General features: G+C 45.6%; 2 protein-coding genes, 1 long non-coding RNA gene and 1 other non-coding gene across 4 annotated transcripts; 2 read left to right on the top strand and 2 right to left on the bottom strand.

The window, feature by feature from the left end:
- The first annotated feature begins 2,620 nt into the window (after positions 1 to 2,620).
- LOC147967799 (transcription factor PCF8-like) lies at positions 2,621 to 6,373 on the top strand. The gene is made up of 3 exons (XM_087525390.1): positions 2,621 to 2,781; positions 3,720 to 4,661; positions 5,959 to 6,373. Exon 2 carries the CDS (start codon positions 3,753 to 3,755, stop codon positions 4,644 to 4,646), a length of 894 nt encoding a protein of 297 aa, XP_087381516.1. The 5' UTR covers positions 2,621 to 2,781; positions 3,720 to 3,752; the 3' UTR covers positions 4,647 to 4,661; positions 5,959 to 6,373.
- Positions 6,374 to 6,977: 604 nt separating this feature from the next.
- Positions 6,978 to 7,081, top strand: LOC147967798 (small nucleolar RNA Z279/snoR105/snoR108). The gene has a single exon (XR_015606904.1). It is a non-coding gene; the product is annotated as a small nucleolar RNA Z279/snoR105/snoR108 (small nucleolar RNA).
- Positions 7,082 to 9,425: 2,344 nt separating this feature from the next.
- LOC147967797 (uncharacterized) lies at positions 9,426 to 10,324 on the bottom strand. Its single transcript, XR_015603878.1, has 2 exons — positions 10,090 to 10,324; positions 9,426 to 9,792 (listed from the first exon to the last, which is right to left on the bottom strand). It is a non-coding gene; the product is annotated as an uncharacterized LOC147967797 (long non-coding RNA).
- A 2,120-nt stretch (positions 10,325 to 12,444) lies between these two features.
- On the bottom strand, positions 12,445 to 14,525 carry LOC125507706 (pentatricopeptide repeat-containing protein At1g11290, chloroplastic). The gene has a single exon (XM_048672194.2). The coding sequence runs from the start codon at positions 14,425 to 14,427 to the stop codon at positions 12,622 to 12,624; it is 1,806 nt and encodes a 601-aa protein (XP_048528151.2). The 5' UTR covers positions 14,428 to 14,525; the 3' UTR covers positions 12,445 to 12,621.
- Between the last annotated feature and the right edge of the window lie 262 nt (positions 14,526 to 14,787).

The raw sequence follows: 14,787 nt of genomic DNA, 5'->3' as shown, positions 1-14,787 counted from the left end.
GACCCATTCAGGGTCGCGTGGCTCGGTGATGTAAAACCACCCAGCTTGCCACCCCTTCAGGGTCTCCACAAAGGAGCCCTCGAGCCATAAGACGTTGGCCATCTTGCCAACCATAGCGCCTCCGCACTCCGCCTGGTTGCCGCGCACCACCTTTGGATTGACATTGAAAGTCTTGAGCCATAGGCCGAAATGGGGGCGGATGCGGAGGAAAGCCTCGCACACGACGATAAACGCCGAGATGTCGAGGACGAAGTTCGGGGCCAGATCATGGAAATCTAAGCCGTAGTAGAACATGAGCCCCCGGACAAAGGGGTGAAGAGGGAAGCCCAGTCCGCGGAGGAAATGGGGGAGGAATACCACCCTCTCATGGGGCCTAGGGGTGGGGATGAGCTGCCCCTTTTCGGGAAGCCGGTACGCGATGTCGTTAGACAGGTATCCGGCCTTCCTCAGCTTTTTGATGTGTCCCTCCGTGATGGAGGATACCATCCACTTGCCTCCCGCTCCGGACATGGCTGGAGAAGGTTGAGGTGGGAGTGCGGACTTGGGCGCTGGAGCTCGAGTGCACGAGAATGGATAGGCAAAGGAGGAAGAAGGCGTAGGTGAAAAGGTGGATCCTTATCCCCTTATATAGGTGGACGCAACTACGTGTCCCCACCAGCCTGGTAAAACTCGCTTATCTCCAAGTGCCGTAATCAATGGCGCGGTTGGGTTACCCACGCCCGTATTGATGAGAATCCCGGAATAAGGGGACACAATCTCTGCTTTGACAAGACGTGCCAAGGAAACCGCCTCGCATGACGCGCTGAGGTGGGATAATGAAACGACTCGGATCAAGGCTTAGCCGTGGTGTGTCACGCTACGGAATACGTCAGCAGATTAGATTTGTGTAAATATTATTCTCTCTATGGCAATATGTGGAAACTTATTTTGCAGAGCCGGACACTATCTTTGTGTTCAAAATCTTCTATGAAGTACTTGGAGGAGGAACCCGCCTTGCAATGCCGAAGACAATCTGCGCGCCGGACTCGTCGTCATTGAAGCCTGGTTCAGGGGCTACTGAGGGAGTCCTGGATTAGGGGGTGTTCGGATAGCCGGACTATACCTTCAGCCGGACTCCTGGACTATGAAGATACAAGATTGAAGACTTCGTCTCGTGTCCGGAAGGGACTTTCCTTGGTGCGGAAGGCAAGCTTGGCGATACGGATATTCAGATCTCCTACCATTGTAACCGACTTTGTGTAACCCTAACCCTCTCCGGTGTCTATATAAACCGAAGGGTTTTAGTCCGTAGGACAACATAGACAACAACAATCATACCATAGACTAGCTTCCAGGGTTTAGCCTCTCCGATCTCGTGGTAGATCTACTCTTGTACTACCCATATCATCAATATTAATCAAGCAGGACGTAGGGTTTTACCTCCATCGAGAGGGCCCGAACCTGGGTAAAACTTCGTGTCCCTTGCCTCCTGTTACCATCCGGCCTAGACGCACAGTTCGGGACCCCCTACCCGAGATCCGCCAGTTTTGACACCGACAACTATCCTAATGGCTCCCCTGTTGACACCGTCAACTTGGCATGCGATCCAGTATGGTCTTGACCTGCTCCGCAAAGGACTGATTTGGCATGTCGATAATGGCGAGAAGATCCGGGTTTGGCGTGACCCCTGGATCCCAAGACCATCTTCATATCATCCCATCACGGCGCGCCAAAACTGTCGCATCAAGCGGGTGTCCGAGCTGCTGGACGAGCATGGGCGTTGGAACCATCTTCTTCGTCAACATTTTATGCCCATGGACGTGACCGAGATTTTGAAGATTAAAGCATCTCCATGCCGGCTGGACGATGTCATCGCCTGGGCCCCTGATCCACGAGGCGTCTTTAGCGTGCGCCCACCTAACAACAGGACGCCTCCAGCAACAGCGTGGCTCGGTGAGATCAAACGACTCCTCCAGCAGGACAAAGATCTCACCATCCCGACAGTACGACGCTCGTGCAACAGGGTGGCTCATGGTCTTGCTCAACTAGGTTATCGTAACAAGCGCACTACTACCATGTGGCTTAGACCAGGTCCCTCGGAGATTGATTTGTTGCACACAGACGATTGTAACCACACTGGTTAAGCAACGAAATCTCCCTTTTGTCGCAAAAACACACACACACCCACACACACATTATAGTTTGATCAAAGTTTAGAGAAAAATACATTAACACCTACAACATCAACTATACATATAGTACAAATACTCCTTTTATAATGTTTGATTGATATACTTGATACACTTCGTTAAACATAATTTTTTTGACTTAAGATAAACCTAGAACATCCAAGTAGTATCAAGAAAGAAAGCATTGGTGGAGCTTTGGTTCTTTGCACCGACAGACAGCGTGGTCTAATCAGGAACTAATCGCTACGGCTAGATGCCACTAGCAGGAACGACCAGGGCCGACGGTCCGCAATCCGGGAACATTCCCGGTCAAGCCCCCGTCCTCCCAAAAAGCTATGCGGTCAAGCCCCTGCATGCAACTGTGCGGCACGCGCGCGAGAAGGCCGAGGCCCTTTCCGCAAAACGGCCTGGCAGGCGTCAGCCGATAAGCCAGCCCACCGGCAGCTGTCAGCCCGCTAGCTACAGCTACAGCTCCACTCCCACTCCAGTCTTCTCTCCCCCCTCCCTCTCTTTTGCGCGCTGGCCCCTGCCGTTTCGGACCCGCCGCGCTCCGGTCCCCCCCTCCGCCGCCGCCGCCGCCCGTCCCCGTCGACCCCCTCCTCCACCCCTTCAGGTGAGCGACCGGCTTCCCCCCTCCCCCTCCGTCGACGCGTCGTCGGCCTGTGCAGGCGGGAGCTCGGCCGGGCTCGCCTGGCGCGTGCATTTTTCCCTGCGAGATTGGGTTCTTTGGGGAGTCCATGTCCATGTCCATGTTCATCTTCATCCTCTATTGGATATGGTTTTGCTTTTTATTTTTGTTCCCATTCCCCAGGAAATCTTAGCGCCGTTGCCTCCAAAGATTTGTCCCCTTTGGTTGATACGAGTAGTAGATAGTAGATGGGTAATGGTGGCGGCGAGAGCTGGTGTACTCGGTTGAGATTTGGGGGCTGTTTTGCTTTTGTAATGCGCCCGTAAAGCTAGGGTTTTCCTGTTATTTTCCACGGATTTTAGGGCTTTTCTGCGTACGATTATCCCAAAGTCCTTGCCAGATTTGACTGTACACACATAATTGGGAGGTTTATATAGATATAGAAGAATCCCTAAGTAAAATATCCTTGATTAATAATTATGTTAAATATAGACGGGGAACAGGGCGGGGGAGCCATGCATTTATGCAACAACATCATCTACTACTAATGTTCAGACGTACTAGATAGATAGAGTAGCATATTCCTCTGGCAAAGTTTCTGCTTTTTTTTTACAAGCTGCAGCTTTTGTGTGCTAAAAGAGCTCATCTAGCAGAGGATAAAGAGCAAGTGGGCTATGGACTGGTACCATATTGGCTTCACATTTTGACTCTGCAGAATTTTTTAACTACAATTCCTCTGTATCATTTTGCTGTTATTTTTTCTTCTCTGAAAGGAATGTTTTGTTGTTTAAAACCTTGCTTCAAGAACTTCAGTTATTGCCACAGCTGCATCATTTCTCAAGAAAAAAGAAAATCCAAATGTTTTTGCAAGATTTGGTGCTAACTTATTTTTTCTTCTCTGAATCCTACCCCAAAATGAGCAGAGGAAGTTGCGGACTGGCATGAGCTAGGGGGCCATGGAAGAGGCAGACAAGGACCGCAATTCCTGCAAGCGCCTACGAGCGGTAGGGGGCGGTGACTCGGCGGATGCGTGGCGGACTTTCCGGGTGGCCCGCGCGGCGGCAGGCGGCAAGGACCGGCACAGCAAGGTGGTGACCTCGCGCGGCCTCCGCGACCGCCGCATCCGGCTCTCGGTGCAGACGGCCATTCAGTTCTATGACATCCAGGACCGCCTGGGCGTCGACCAGCCCAGCAAGGCCATCGAGTGGCTCATCCAAGCCGCCGCCACTGCCATCGATGGTCTCCCGTCGCTGGACTGCTCCTTCGCCCTCCCTGTCGCCTCCCCAGCAGCAGAAGACGCCGCGGAGGTCAGCACCTCGGAGACCAGCAAGGGCTCCGTGCTCTCGCTCGCCAACGGCCCTGCCGACAATGACAATGCCGCTCACCAAGCCAATGCATACAACGGGGGCAGTGCCAATGGCACGTTTGCCGAGCTCCTGCACTGCTCCAACGCAGCCGACAAGCCAATGCAGCATCAGCAGCAGCAGCCGACGCTTGCCTACTACGCCGCCCCCGGTTCACACATCGCACCCATGTCCTTCGAGATGATTCCCCAGCTCACCTTCTCCCAGGACCAGCAACACCGCCACCACCACCACCACCACCACCACCATGCATCTGTCGTCTTCGACAGGAGCACACTTCAGTCCAACACCGTCTCGACGCCGCAGTGGCCGCCGTCCCAGCACCCATTCCTGATGCAGAGGTTCTCTGCTGCTCCAGCCGAGCCTTCGCCTATGTTTCCCTTCTTTCTTGGAGGCAACAGCGCTGCTGCTGCTGCTCCTGCGGCGGCCAATGCGCCGGAGCGGAGGCTGCAGCTCTGGGACTTCAAGGAGGAAAGGAAGACATAATTTCTTCTTGGAGAGGTGAGTTGTTTCCCTGCAAAGATTAAATGAACTTTTAGAGTAGTTTAACTGCACCTGTTCCATTGTCATTGTTACACTGAGATAAAAATCTTGCATGAATCGCTATTGGTCATTCAATGCATAGGCTGCAGTCCTGTTAGTTTATTTGAATTTGAATTGTACTCCAGAGTCCAGACGAAGTCATTTCCAAATGTGGTACTCCAGAGTCCAGACGAAGTCATTTCCAAAATGTAGTTAATTTCAGAACTTAGCAGCAGTAGCCATCCAAAGGGAGTGTTTTCTCGGGAAAATAAACTGATTGTAGCTGCCAAATTGGGGCTGGTACACTGCTATTCCAACTTCCAAGTTCCTAGAGAATAGCACTGCTAGAAAGTAATAGATATACCATACTAAATTTAGCCAACCTTAGGAGATGTTTCTTACAGAGGTTATGCGGTAGCAGATTTACTGAATTCAGACAACTTGCTGCAACAGTGTCCAGCAGTCCAATTTGGCAACTCAGGGATTTCGGATTCCTTTTGAGGAAACTATTTTGGGAGTATCTTATTTGGCAAGTGTGACTTTCTAAGAAGTTTCCAACTATAGTTGTAGTTAAGAGCGGCTCTTTATTTGTGAACAATAACGGCTCTTTTTGAAGGGAGATCATTTCACTTCAGGGTGCAGGATACTGTTACCCTTTTTTGGATTAATTGTTTATATGCCACTGCATGTTTGTGGCATCGGCCATTCTCTTACTAACAAGGTGGGGCAGTCAACATGTCAGTGGGACAATGATCTTTTTTTGCTTGGAGTTATCTTTTTCTTTAGAACTCAGAACCGAGTGATAGCTGGGTCGCTAGAGTTTATAGTGGTAAACTTGCCCACCAGCGTTCGAATCCGTGGGGTGCTAATGTGTGTAATCCACAGAAAGCTCTCATATTCTACGTACCTAATAACAACATAAAGGGAGGGATCCCCATGATCCGGCCCCCTTTAATCACACTTATTTTTGTTAGGAATTTCAGATCATAATACTTGACAGTCAAGATTAGTACATCAATCATGCTGCAGCCCTATTAACTGAAAAAATCGAGCTATTTAACAATTTTCTGCACCACACGAGATCACCTACTACAGTACTATATGTAGTGCAATATGCATCATTTCTCATCTGCATTCTTTCAAAAGCCTGCCTATGTTCTAACCGCACAGTCATCATCTGCTAACATGTTCTTTTGCCCCGATTTCATTCAGATTTGGTGTTCTAACTGCCCAGTCATCATCTGCTAATATTTTCTTTTGCCCTGATTTCATTCAGATTCGGCGGTGTACCAACCTACCAAGTCATGATCCACTCAGCACAGTGAAACCCAGAAGGAGAGAAGATGCAAGGCAACGAAGGTGATGGTGCCATGGAGGCGCGTGGAACACAAACGCTTAAAGCTGGATCAACGAGCCTCTTCCGCGCGGTTTTCATTTTGTCGTTGTCATCCTCTGACCTATGTTTTTGTGATCGGAAACCAAATGTTTTTGAGCTGTACCCTGTTGCTGTGGCCTCCCCCTGCCGCTATCTTTCCCCGTGCGACAAAGATGATTTTTTCTTACTTTTCTGGCGAGGAACCTAATTTCGCACTTGCATGGATACTGGTGGCATGTGAGTGGCATAAGAATTTCTCATGTACCTGGGGCATTGGCAGATGGTAATCCAATCATGAATGATTTCTTTCACATGACATCAGTAGTATGATGATTGCCAGTCTTATCGCAACCGAGCCTTGTATTTACTTCATTGACTGGACACTCGTAAAAAAAATCTTGGTGCAGTCGTCTAAACGTTGTAGAGTAAAAAGAATTTCTGACGCAGTTGATAAAAAGAATCAAATCTTGGTGCAGTTTTTTTTAAAAAAAAGCCAGGAAAAATAAAATAAAATAAAATCACCACAGACAATCAACTTGTCATTCTTGAAATGCAGGTCGCAATCGATGGTTTTTAAAAAGGAATGCACATGTGAAGAAAGGGACCGTTCGTTCGTTCAAAGATGAATGATGCACTGATCATCCACCGTAAATCAACCTTTTTAAAATTTAGAATGATCCACCGTAAATCACAATCAATCGTGACTTACAAGCCCATGGGCCGGACGGCTGGCCTGAGCTACCCACTGACTGTGACCTCCATTCAGCCCACACACGCATATGAGCTTCCTTAGTTCGACTCCTAGCCACAGCTGCTTATTTAGTCCCACACCGCTTGGGGCAGCGGAGGGCGAGCCTCCGGGGGCTATAAAAGAGGGAGCGGGTGCGTCGTTGGAAAGCATGATCCTTCAGGCAGCAAAAGGGATGTGATGAGTGGTATCAGCTCGCTATGTGCGAGAGGGGTGTCCGCCCCAACTAAGCCTGTTACGACAATGGGGCACCCCAGTGACTTACCATCTGATCCCGAATTTCATTTTGTTAAAATTTTAATTTGGTAAATATTTGTTTCCTTTTCTTGCTGAATTTGGTGTTTTATCCCTTGCTTTCGAAATTTGTTTTCTTATGGTTGGCTTTGCTCTTTTATTCTTTTTGATTTTGATGAATTGAAAGCAGTTTCCTTTTGCCCTTGTTTTTTTTCTCTCAATTTTGTACTCTGATTTGTTCAAATGCTCAAAGAGAAAGCCGTGATTTGTTCAGGAATCCTGAACTGATACTGTTAGCATGGTCCTTGTCTGTTCTGCTTGGTTTCTTCTCCCAGAAAAAAGTTATCGCGAAAAAGAGATGCAGCAACGGTTCAATACATGAGCAGAGTTAATCTGATGACATGTTGGAGACAAGAAATAAATATGCTACAATGGTTATACATGGCAAGTAAAAGCATGGCATGTAGGTACTAGTTGCACATAACAAATGATGTTTACTGAACATGAGCATATGACCCCTAGATCAATGGGATTCATCAAGGCAAGTTCCAAAGTTAAAACAGATTCTCAGACACTGTGTGGCAGAAACAGATTTAAGATGCACACTTGGAGGCAAGAATTAAATATACTATAGGGCAAGAACATGGCATCAAAAGGTATGCATGATATAGCATAACATAAACTGAGGCTAGAAGTAGCATGTGCCAAAGCATACAACAAGATGCTGGTGTTTTACTCGGGAAGAGAATGATAAATAAGAAATCTTGCTTCCCACCGTAAATGTCGCCCAGGTTCCCGATAAAACACTTGGCTCAGAAAAGACAATAGATTGAAATTTCTTGTAATTTCAAGACTCGAATGCCTCCGTAGGCCCAGAGCTTGAAAAAGGCTTGACCAAAATATTTATTCTAAAAATAGTTTTGTAGACATGGCTCTTGGGGTTTCAGCCTTTCAGGGGTCAGGGTTAGATGGTTTTTTTTCGCGCAAAAAAAGGGGGTCAGTGTTAGATGGTTCTTTTTCGCGCAAAAAAAGGGGGTCAGGGTTAGATGGTTCTAAATTTTGATGAATACTAGTAAGTTGCCCGTGCGTTGCAACGGAGATCAAATTTTATATTGTTCATTCAAAGTGCTATGGAAGGCGAAGTTCAAACATAACAAAAAAAATATTGAAGAATGATGACAAATATATGAATGAGTGGAAATTTAAACCTAGTTCATACATAGGTATACCACATAAATTAAAAAACATAATTGCTTCTACAAATTTTGTCAATGTCTCCTTTCACACGGCATAACAGAACTACTACGTGAGTACATCTTTGTACACAATATTCTTAGTAATTCCCCAATAAAAAAAGTGCTAGCTCAGCAAAGATGCCTACTGTATGACGAACACTCCATCTATCAATGGAAAGTGAAATAACTGAAGTATGAGCTCTTTCAAATTTATAAAAACCCATCATTTACATTATAGGATGACAAATCAATTGATTGTAAGATAATGCCTAGAACACGGTGAGAAGCCAAGCAACATAGCTACTTATCAATAGCTTCGTAAATAATTGAAGGCTTAAAATGCCAAAGAACAGGAATGCCTAGAAGGTGCCGCTTCCTGACCAAAATTATCCCTTAATAATCTTGCAGGACCTTACAATGAACTGAGCACAAATTTGGAGTACGGAATTGGCCATGATTGTAACGTACATATATTGGACTGAATGTACATGGTATACTACAAAAAATAATGTGAATGATACAAACTACTCTGTTTTGGTGTCCCAGTCATTTTAAATAAGTAAAAATTACTGATTACGCAACCAATTACAAATGTTCAACTAATAAAACCAATGTCCGATTGAAGAATTCAACTCGGCTGAACAAAATGAACAAAAGGGTAATTAATAGAGGGGGATTTGTGGACCAGAAATTCTAACAGTATTGTACATGAATGAGAAAATTAGACCATATATACATTTTCTCACAACCATAAACTTATAAAACTTAACCATATTGTAGTCAGTCATGTACAACCTTTCAGACAAATTGTTGGTTTTAACGCCCTCTCCTGTTCTTGGATAAATCAAGAAAGGACGGTTGTTTAACAAAGTCCAGTAGCCTCTTTATTAAGGCGAACTCCTTCTATCAACGCCATAAAGATTTGTTTCTTCTGATCACAGGGAGGAAGATTAATCCAGTCCCTCTCCTGCCTTCTTCTACAACTGAAAGGTTGCAGAGTTTGTGACGTTGGTTACAGTGGTACTCTTCAATGATCTGCAACTAAAGGTATAGTATGCTCTGAACTGAAATACAACTTCATGGACCAGCCTCTCTTCTCCCTTCCCCTTTCCTACTGTAAAGAAATAAAGAACTGAAAAAACACCACTTCGTAAGATTCCCTAACCATGTGTTCATCCACCCAAATGCTATCTTTCAGAAAAGCATACATCTAATCCAAAAATGAGTCCCACTGTTTACACTAAACACATAACTCCCTGTAAGCAGAAAAATGAGCGCTATGCCATCTAATTAACTGAACTGGTAAATCCCCTGAACAAACTGAAGCGAATTACGAAGCTAACAAACTAATAGAGTAGAGCATACTACTTGATGCCTCTGATCCTGATACAGCAAAGAAGAAAAGCTTATCTTTATTCTTTGAGTGTTGGACTTGGAATGTCTCTACTTAAGAATGCATTTAGCCATCTTGATCATGTTGCTCTTCTTACCTTGCCCCAAATCATGCCATACTAAAACCTGACATAGATCACAATGCAAAAACAGTCTGAATATTGAATAGTGCATCGGGTACAGTCTGAGAGGATGGAATACAAGGAATTTCATGAAGGATAAACTACAAATTTCTGCAAAGAATAGGTTAAAGAGGCTAAATCCTTTGTTGAAGAGGTACTTTGCAGATCCACGACTGATTTGTTTGTAAATATTTGTGAGAGACCATGGTTTCAACCACACAAATGTATGAATCTCATAGACATCTCTTCTCCAAAAAAAACGAACAATTCTTGGATCCAATGGGAGATACACGGAACTTACAGAGGGATGAGCATTGTTGGGAACGGACATAGTGGTTCGAGGTAGTTGGCACCAGGGCCACCAGGAACGATTAGCTCGCCACCGGCAAAATTCCGCGTGCCTGCAACACCCAGTCCGGCTCATGGTTGTTCTGCCACTGGTAGCCTCCATGGGCAGCACGGCTATCGTCTCCGTCTCCAACGGCCTACACGGCCAGATCTAGATGGGGAGAAACCCAGGCAAGCTTGAAGGAAATCCAATTTATTAAGCGGAGGTGCCCCCAATCAAATCAACTCCGGCAGCCACCGGGAAAGTGAGGGGAGGGGCTGACGGCGAAGAATTTGGGAGGGGGTTCTCGATGGTTCGGTTTCTTTCGCGAGAGAAAAAGATTACTCGTCAGCGCCGCATGTGTTTCGGACAACTTCTCCAGAATACATCTCATGTGCGGGGTGTTTAAGTGGCTCGTGGGCAACTCACAGCCATAGATTCTAGATTCGACGATGCATACGGTACGAAGGCAGGCACACCATCACCACCAACTCGCTCTTTTATAGGAGTACTAGCAAGATGCCCGTGCGCTGCACGGAACATCAAGATGCATTTGTATGAGTAGTTTATCTTGTAAGAGAAAAGGATGAACGAGGAAAAGCCTTATTTGCAAATGTGGATAGGGGTGTGGGTATCTTTTTGCAAAATTGCCATAATTTCCTTCCTATCCGTCAGATATAAATCGGACGGCCTATATTGTAGGATGGCAGGCACACCATCATCACCAACTCTGTTTTTTATAAGAGTAGATAGATATAGATGTCCAAAATTTAGGTTGTGGTTGCCCCCTGAGTTTATTTTATACTGTAGTTTGTTAGTATAAAATAGACATGAGACATAATAGCTCTAGAAAACAGTAAACTATGCAAGTACAAGAACTGAGTAAGCGAAACTGAATTATGATAATCCACCTTATAATTTTAAACATGGCCCAAGCATAGTCTTTGTGTTCGGGTATAATACAAGTCTTATAATTGGCAAGCATAGTCTTTGTGTTCGGGTATAATACAAGTCTTATAATTGGCAGAATAGGACTTCTCTTGCCTTATCTTCACGAGAAACTTCTTGACCTTAAAGGCATGTACACTATATGCTTGAGCGGCGTTAATTTAAACTCCAATCATGAAGAAAAATTACCTTAAAGGCATGTACACTATATGCTTGAGCGGCGTTAATTTAAACTCCAATCATGAAGAAAAATCTGAATGAGACGTCATTATAAGATGCAGTTTTATGATTTAAAGTTCACAAGGATGCGGTTTCTTGTTCCTCCAATACAGTAAATTTTAGTACGCACATTATGAGCCCTAAACGTGAGAATGCTTTGGAACAACTTATGAGTTAATTTTGCAATTCTATGATAACAGGACCTGGTTTATATGAGAAGATGCTCCTTTTAAGGCAGATAATAATCTTCTTCAATCTGTAGAGATATAGTTCAAAAAATTTGGCAGCTAATGTGTTCTCTATAGGTAACACAAAAAAGGTGTGAGCAGTCGTATTTTGCTGCAAATATTTACATAAATGCAAACTTACACATGTTACTATGTTTCTCACTACTCCCTCCGTTTCTAAATATAAGCCCTTTTAGAGATTTCAATACGTACTACATACGGATAGATAGACATATTTTAAAGTGTAGATTCATTCTTGCTCCGTATGTTGTCCATATTGAAATCTCTAAAAGGACTTATATTTAGGAACGGAGGGAGTAGAAGCTAATTCAACATGGACAGAAGTAATAATCTTAATCATAGTCATGAACAGCCATATTTTGCTGCAAAATGTTTCCGTAAATTCAAACTTACACATGTTACTATGTTTCTCACTAGAAGCTAATTCAAAATATTTCTATATGACGGAAGTAATTATCTTAATCATAGAGCCCTTAGTAAATATAATTTTTTGATATGTACAACATCTACGTATTTTCAAATGCAAAACTGAAGCAAATTGTAACTTCAATTCAACTCATATGGAAGCAAGACACTAAGACAGTGCCATAGTCCATATGCTCCATCTCTAGTTAAATTCCATGATGCTATGTTGAAGACGTTAATGGCTGCATTCTCATCTTTGTTTGTAAGATTATAAACACTAACCTCTAGCCCAGGTTCGTCTGGTGAACATGTAATAAGCAACAGTGTGATAACAGGGGCTAGAGATGAACAGTTTAGGCTTGTTCGCCGTTCGGGTTCCATAGGTGGTCTGGCTCCGCCACTGGCTGGGAAGCTGCCTCAAGCCCTCAACGCAATATTTCCTGGCTTGATGTCACATTTCTTGTTACTCCAAATCAGTGAACTGGACCCAAAGTACCTCCAAACATCATATTTAATCATATTGACTGCAAGTATATAGTCTCCACAATACAGAACAAAGTTGAGATCATGAAATTATTTTCCATCATAATCAAGCTTGGTCAGAGAGCGCCAACTGTTCACCTTGAAAGAGCAAATGACACCTGTTAGGATCGAAAAGTATGTGAATCAAGTGTTCACAGCATGGTTAGGCACTCAGTTCAATACAACTCCTTCCAGGTTCCTTGACTAAACCTTTCTTGCTTAGTAGCATCCTATAGGTTGTCGCCTTCTTCCAATTCCCCAAACAACTGAGCATATTAGACATTAAGACACAGTGACCAGAATCTTGAGGGTCCAGGTTAAGTAATTCCTCTGATACTGAATCAATCGAAGAATCGGCACAATGAGAACTGCATGCACTTACTATAGGAGCCAAAACCTGATTCTGTAACTGAACAGGGATCTTCTTAAAGAACTCCTTAGCGATACTAATTTGACCAGACTTACATAGCAAATCAGTTATGCACATATAGTGCTCAATAGATGGTTCAATACCATATTCCTCTGTCATGCTGCGAAAACATCGAAGGCCTTCATCTATTAAACCAGAATAATTGCATGCTGTTAACAGATGGGTAAAGACAATGGCATCTGGTTGAACACCTTCCTTTTGCATCTCGCTGAAAAGGACGAGAGCTTCACTGCCTTCTCCGTTGCAAGCATATCCATTAATCATGGCACTCCAGATGGGTAAGTCTCTACTGGTAATGGCAACCACATCAAATATTTTCCTAGCCAGCTCAACGCTCCCACATTTGCAGTACGTGTCTATCAGTCCGGTAGCGACTCGCAGGTGTGACTGCAGTCCGATTGCTACCACATGCTCCTCAACCTTCCTCGCCTGCTTAGCAGACCCCAAATCAGCACAGGCGGAAAGAACAGATGAAACTGTTGCCTCATTCGGCTGTACATCTGTGCGCAACATGCTGTCGAACATTGTCAACGCCTTGTCCGGACGGCCACCTTCAACACATCCATTTATCATCGAAGTCCACAGCACCACATTCTTATAGTGAACCGCATCGAAGACCTCCTGAGCAGCCTCAAGATCCCCACACTTGGCATACAAGTTAACCAATGATGACACAAGATCTTGCTCGGACTCAAAACCACTCTTGATCAGAAGAGCATGCACACCCTTGGCCACTAACAGGTTCCCTAGCAGAACAGTGGATGAGACAAGATTAAGAAGGGCGACCGAATCGAATCTGTACCCAGCACCCAGCATACGGTTGAGCAAAGCAAACACTTTGTTAAAGTCGCCCGTCTGCAAGAGTCCTGATGCCATTGCGCTCCAAGAAACTACAGACTTGTTGTGCATAGAGTCAAACAACAAGGACGCAGCATGCAGCTGGTCATCACGGACAAGCATAGTGAGCACCGAGTTGCAGACCGGCAAATCCTCGTCAAGGCCAGATTTGAGGCTATATCCATACACGGGCAAGCCAATATTTCTCGTGACCATGGAGTCAGAGCACCCAGACAGCAGGCCGACGAGCGTGCCCCCGCCGGGGCTCACCCCTAGGCCCCGCATCGCGTTGAACATGGCGACGGCCTCGTCGAGACGAGAGGCCTTGCTGTACGCGGTGACCATGCAGTTCCAGGACACGAGGGTCCGGCTGCTGGTGGGCATTTCGTCGAACAGGCGGCGCGCGTCGGGGAGGGACGCGCACTTGGCGTAGAAGTCGAGCAGCGAGGTGCGGACGAAGACGTCGCCGGCGGCGCCGGCGAGGAGGGCGTGCGCGTGGATGGAGCGGCCGAGGCGCGGGAGGCGGAGCGCGGCGCAGGACTTGGCGAGGGAAGGGAAGGTGGAGGCGTCACCGCCGCGCAGCCCCGCGGCGAGGAGCGAGGCGTAGTGCCGGAGGCAGAGAGTGTAGGACCCGGACGCGGCGGCGAGCTGGATCAGGCGGGTCCAGTGGCGGAGGGTGGCCGCCGGGGCCGGGGCGCTCATGCTGGGGCTCACCGACCGGGAGAAAGATTTTGATCAGCAATACGACCATTTTTTGTCATCAGGTTCGTGCGGTCAGTATCCAGCAGTATGCTTTCTAGGCCTTCTCTCCAACCGAATAGAGTAGAGTTTTTCTTAAACAAAAAAGATCATCAATGAATTTGCACTGAATTGAAAATGGAGATCATCCCTATTCTCTATCCACAAGACACAATGCATAGCAAGGATGAGTACTTCCACACAGAATTCATCAAATCATCATCGGACAGATCCCAAAAATGAATCAAATGTGATTGTTTTTTCAAGAGTATGCCTAAACGTACCATAACTTTACAAAAGGCAGAAAAACAATTACAAAAGAAC

Source organism: Triticum urartu, chromosome 5A, assembly GCF_056163025.1.
Source record: "Triticum urartu cultivar PI428250 chromosome 5A, HENAU_Tu73, whole genome shotgun sequence".
NCBI lineage: Eukaryota > Viridiplantae > Streptophyta > Magnoliopsida > Poales > Poaceae > Triticum > Triticum urartu.
This window is presented reverse-complemented; position numbering and strand designations above follow the sequence as displayed.

Coding starts and splice junctions, on each gene's coding strand:
- LOC125507706 (XM_048672194.2), bottom strand. CDS start 14,427: ATGAGCGCCCCGGCCCCGGCGGCCACCCTCCGCCACTGGACCCGCCTG.
- LOC147967799 (XM_087525390.1), top strand. CDS start 3,753: ATGGAAGAGGCAGACAAGGACCGCAATTCCTGCAAGCGCCTACGAGCG.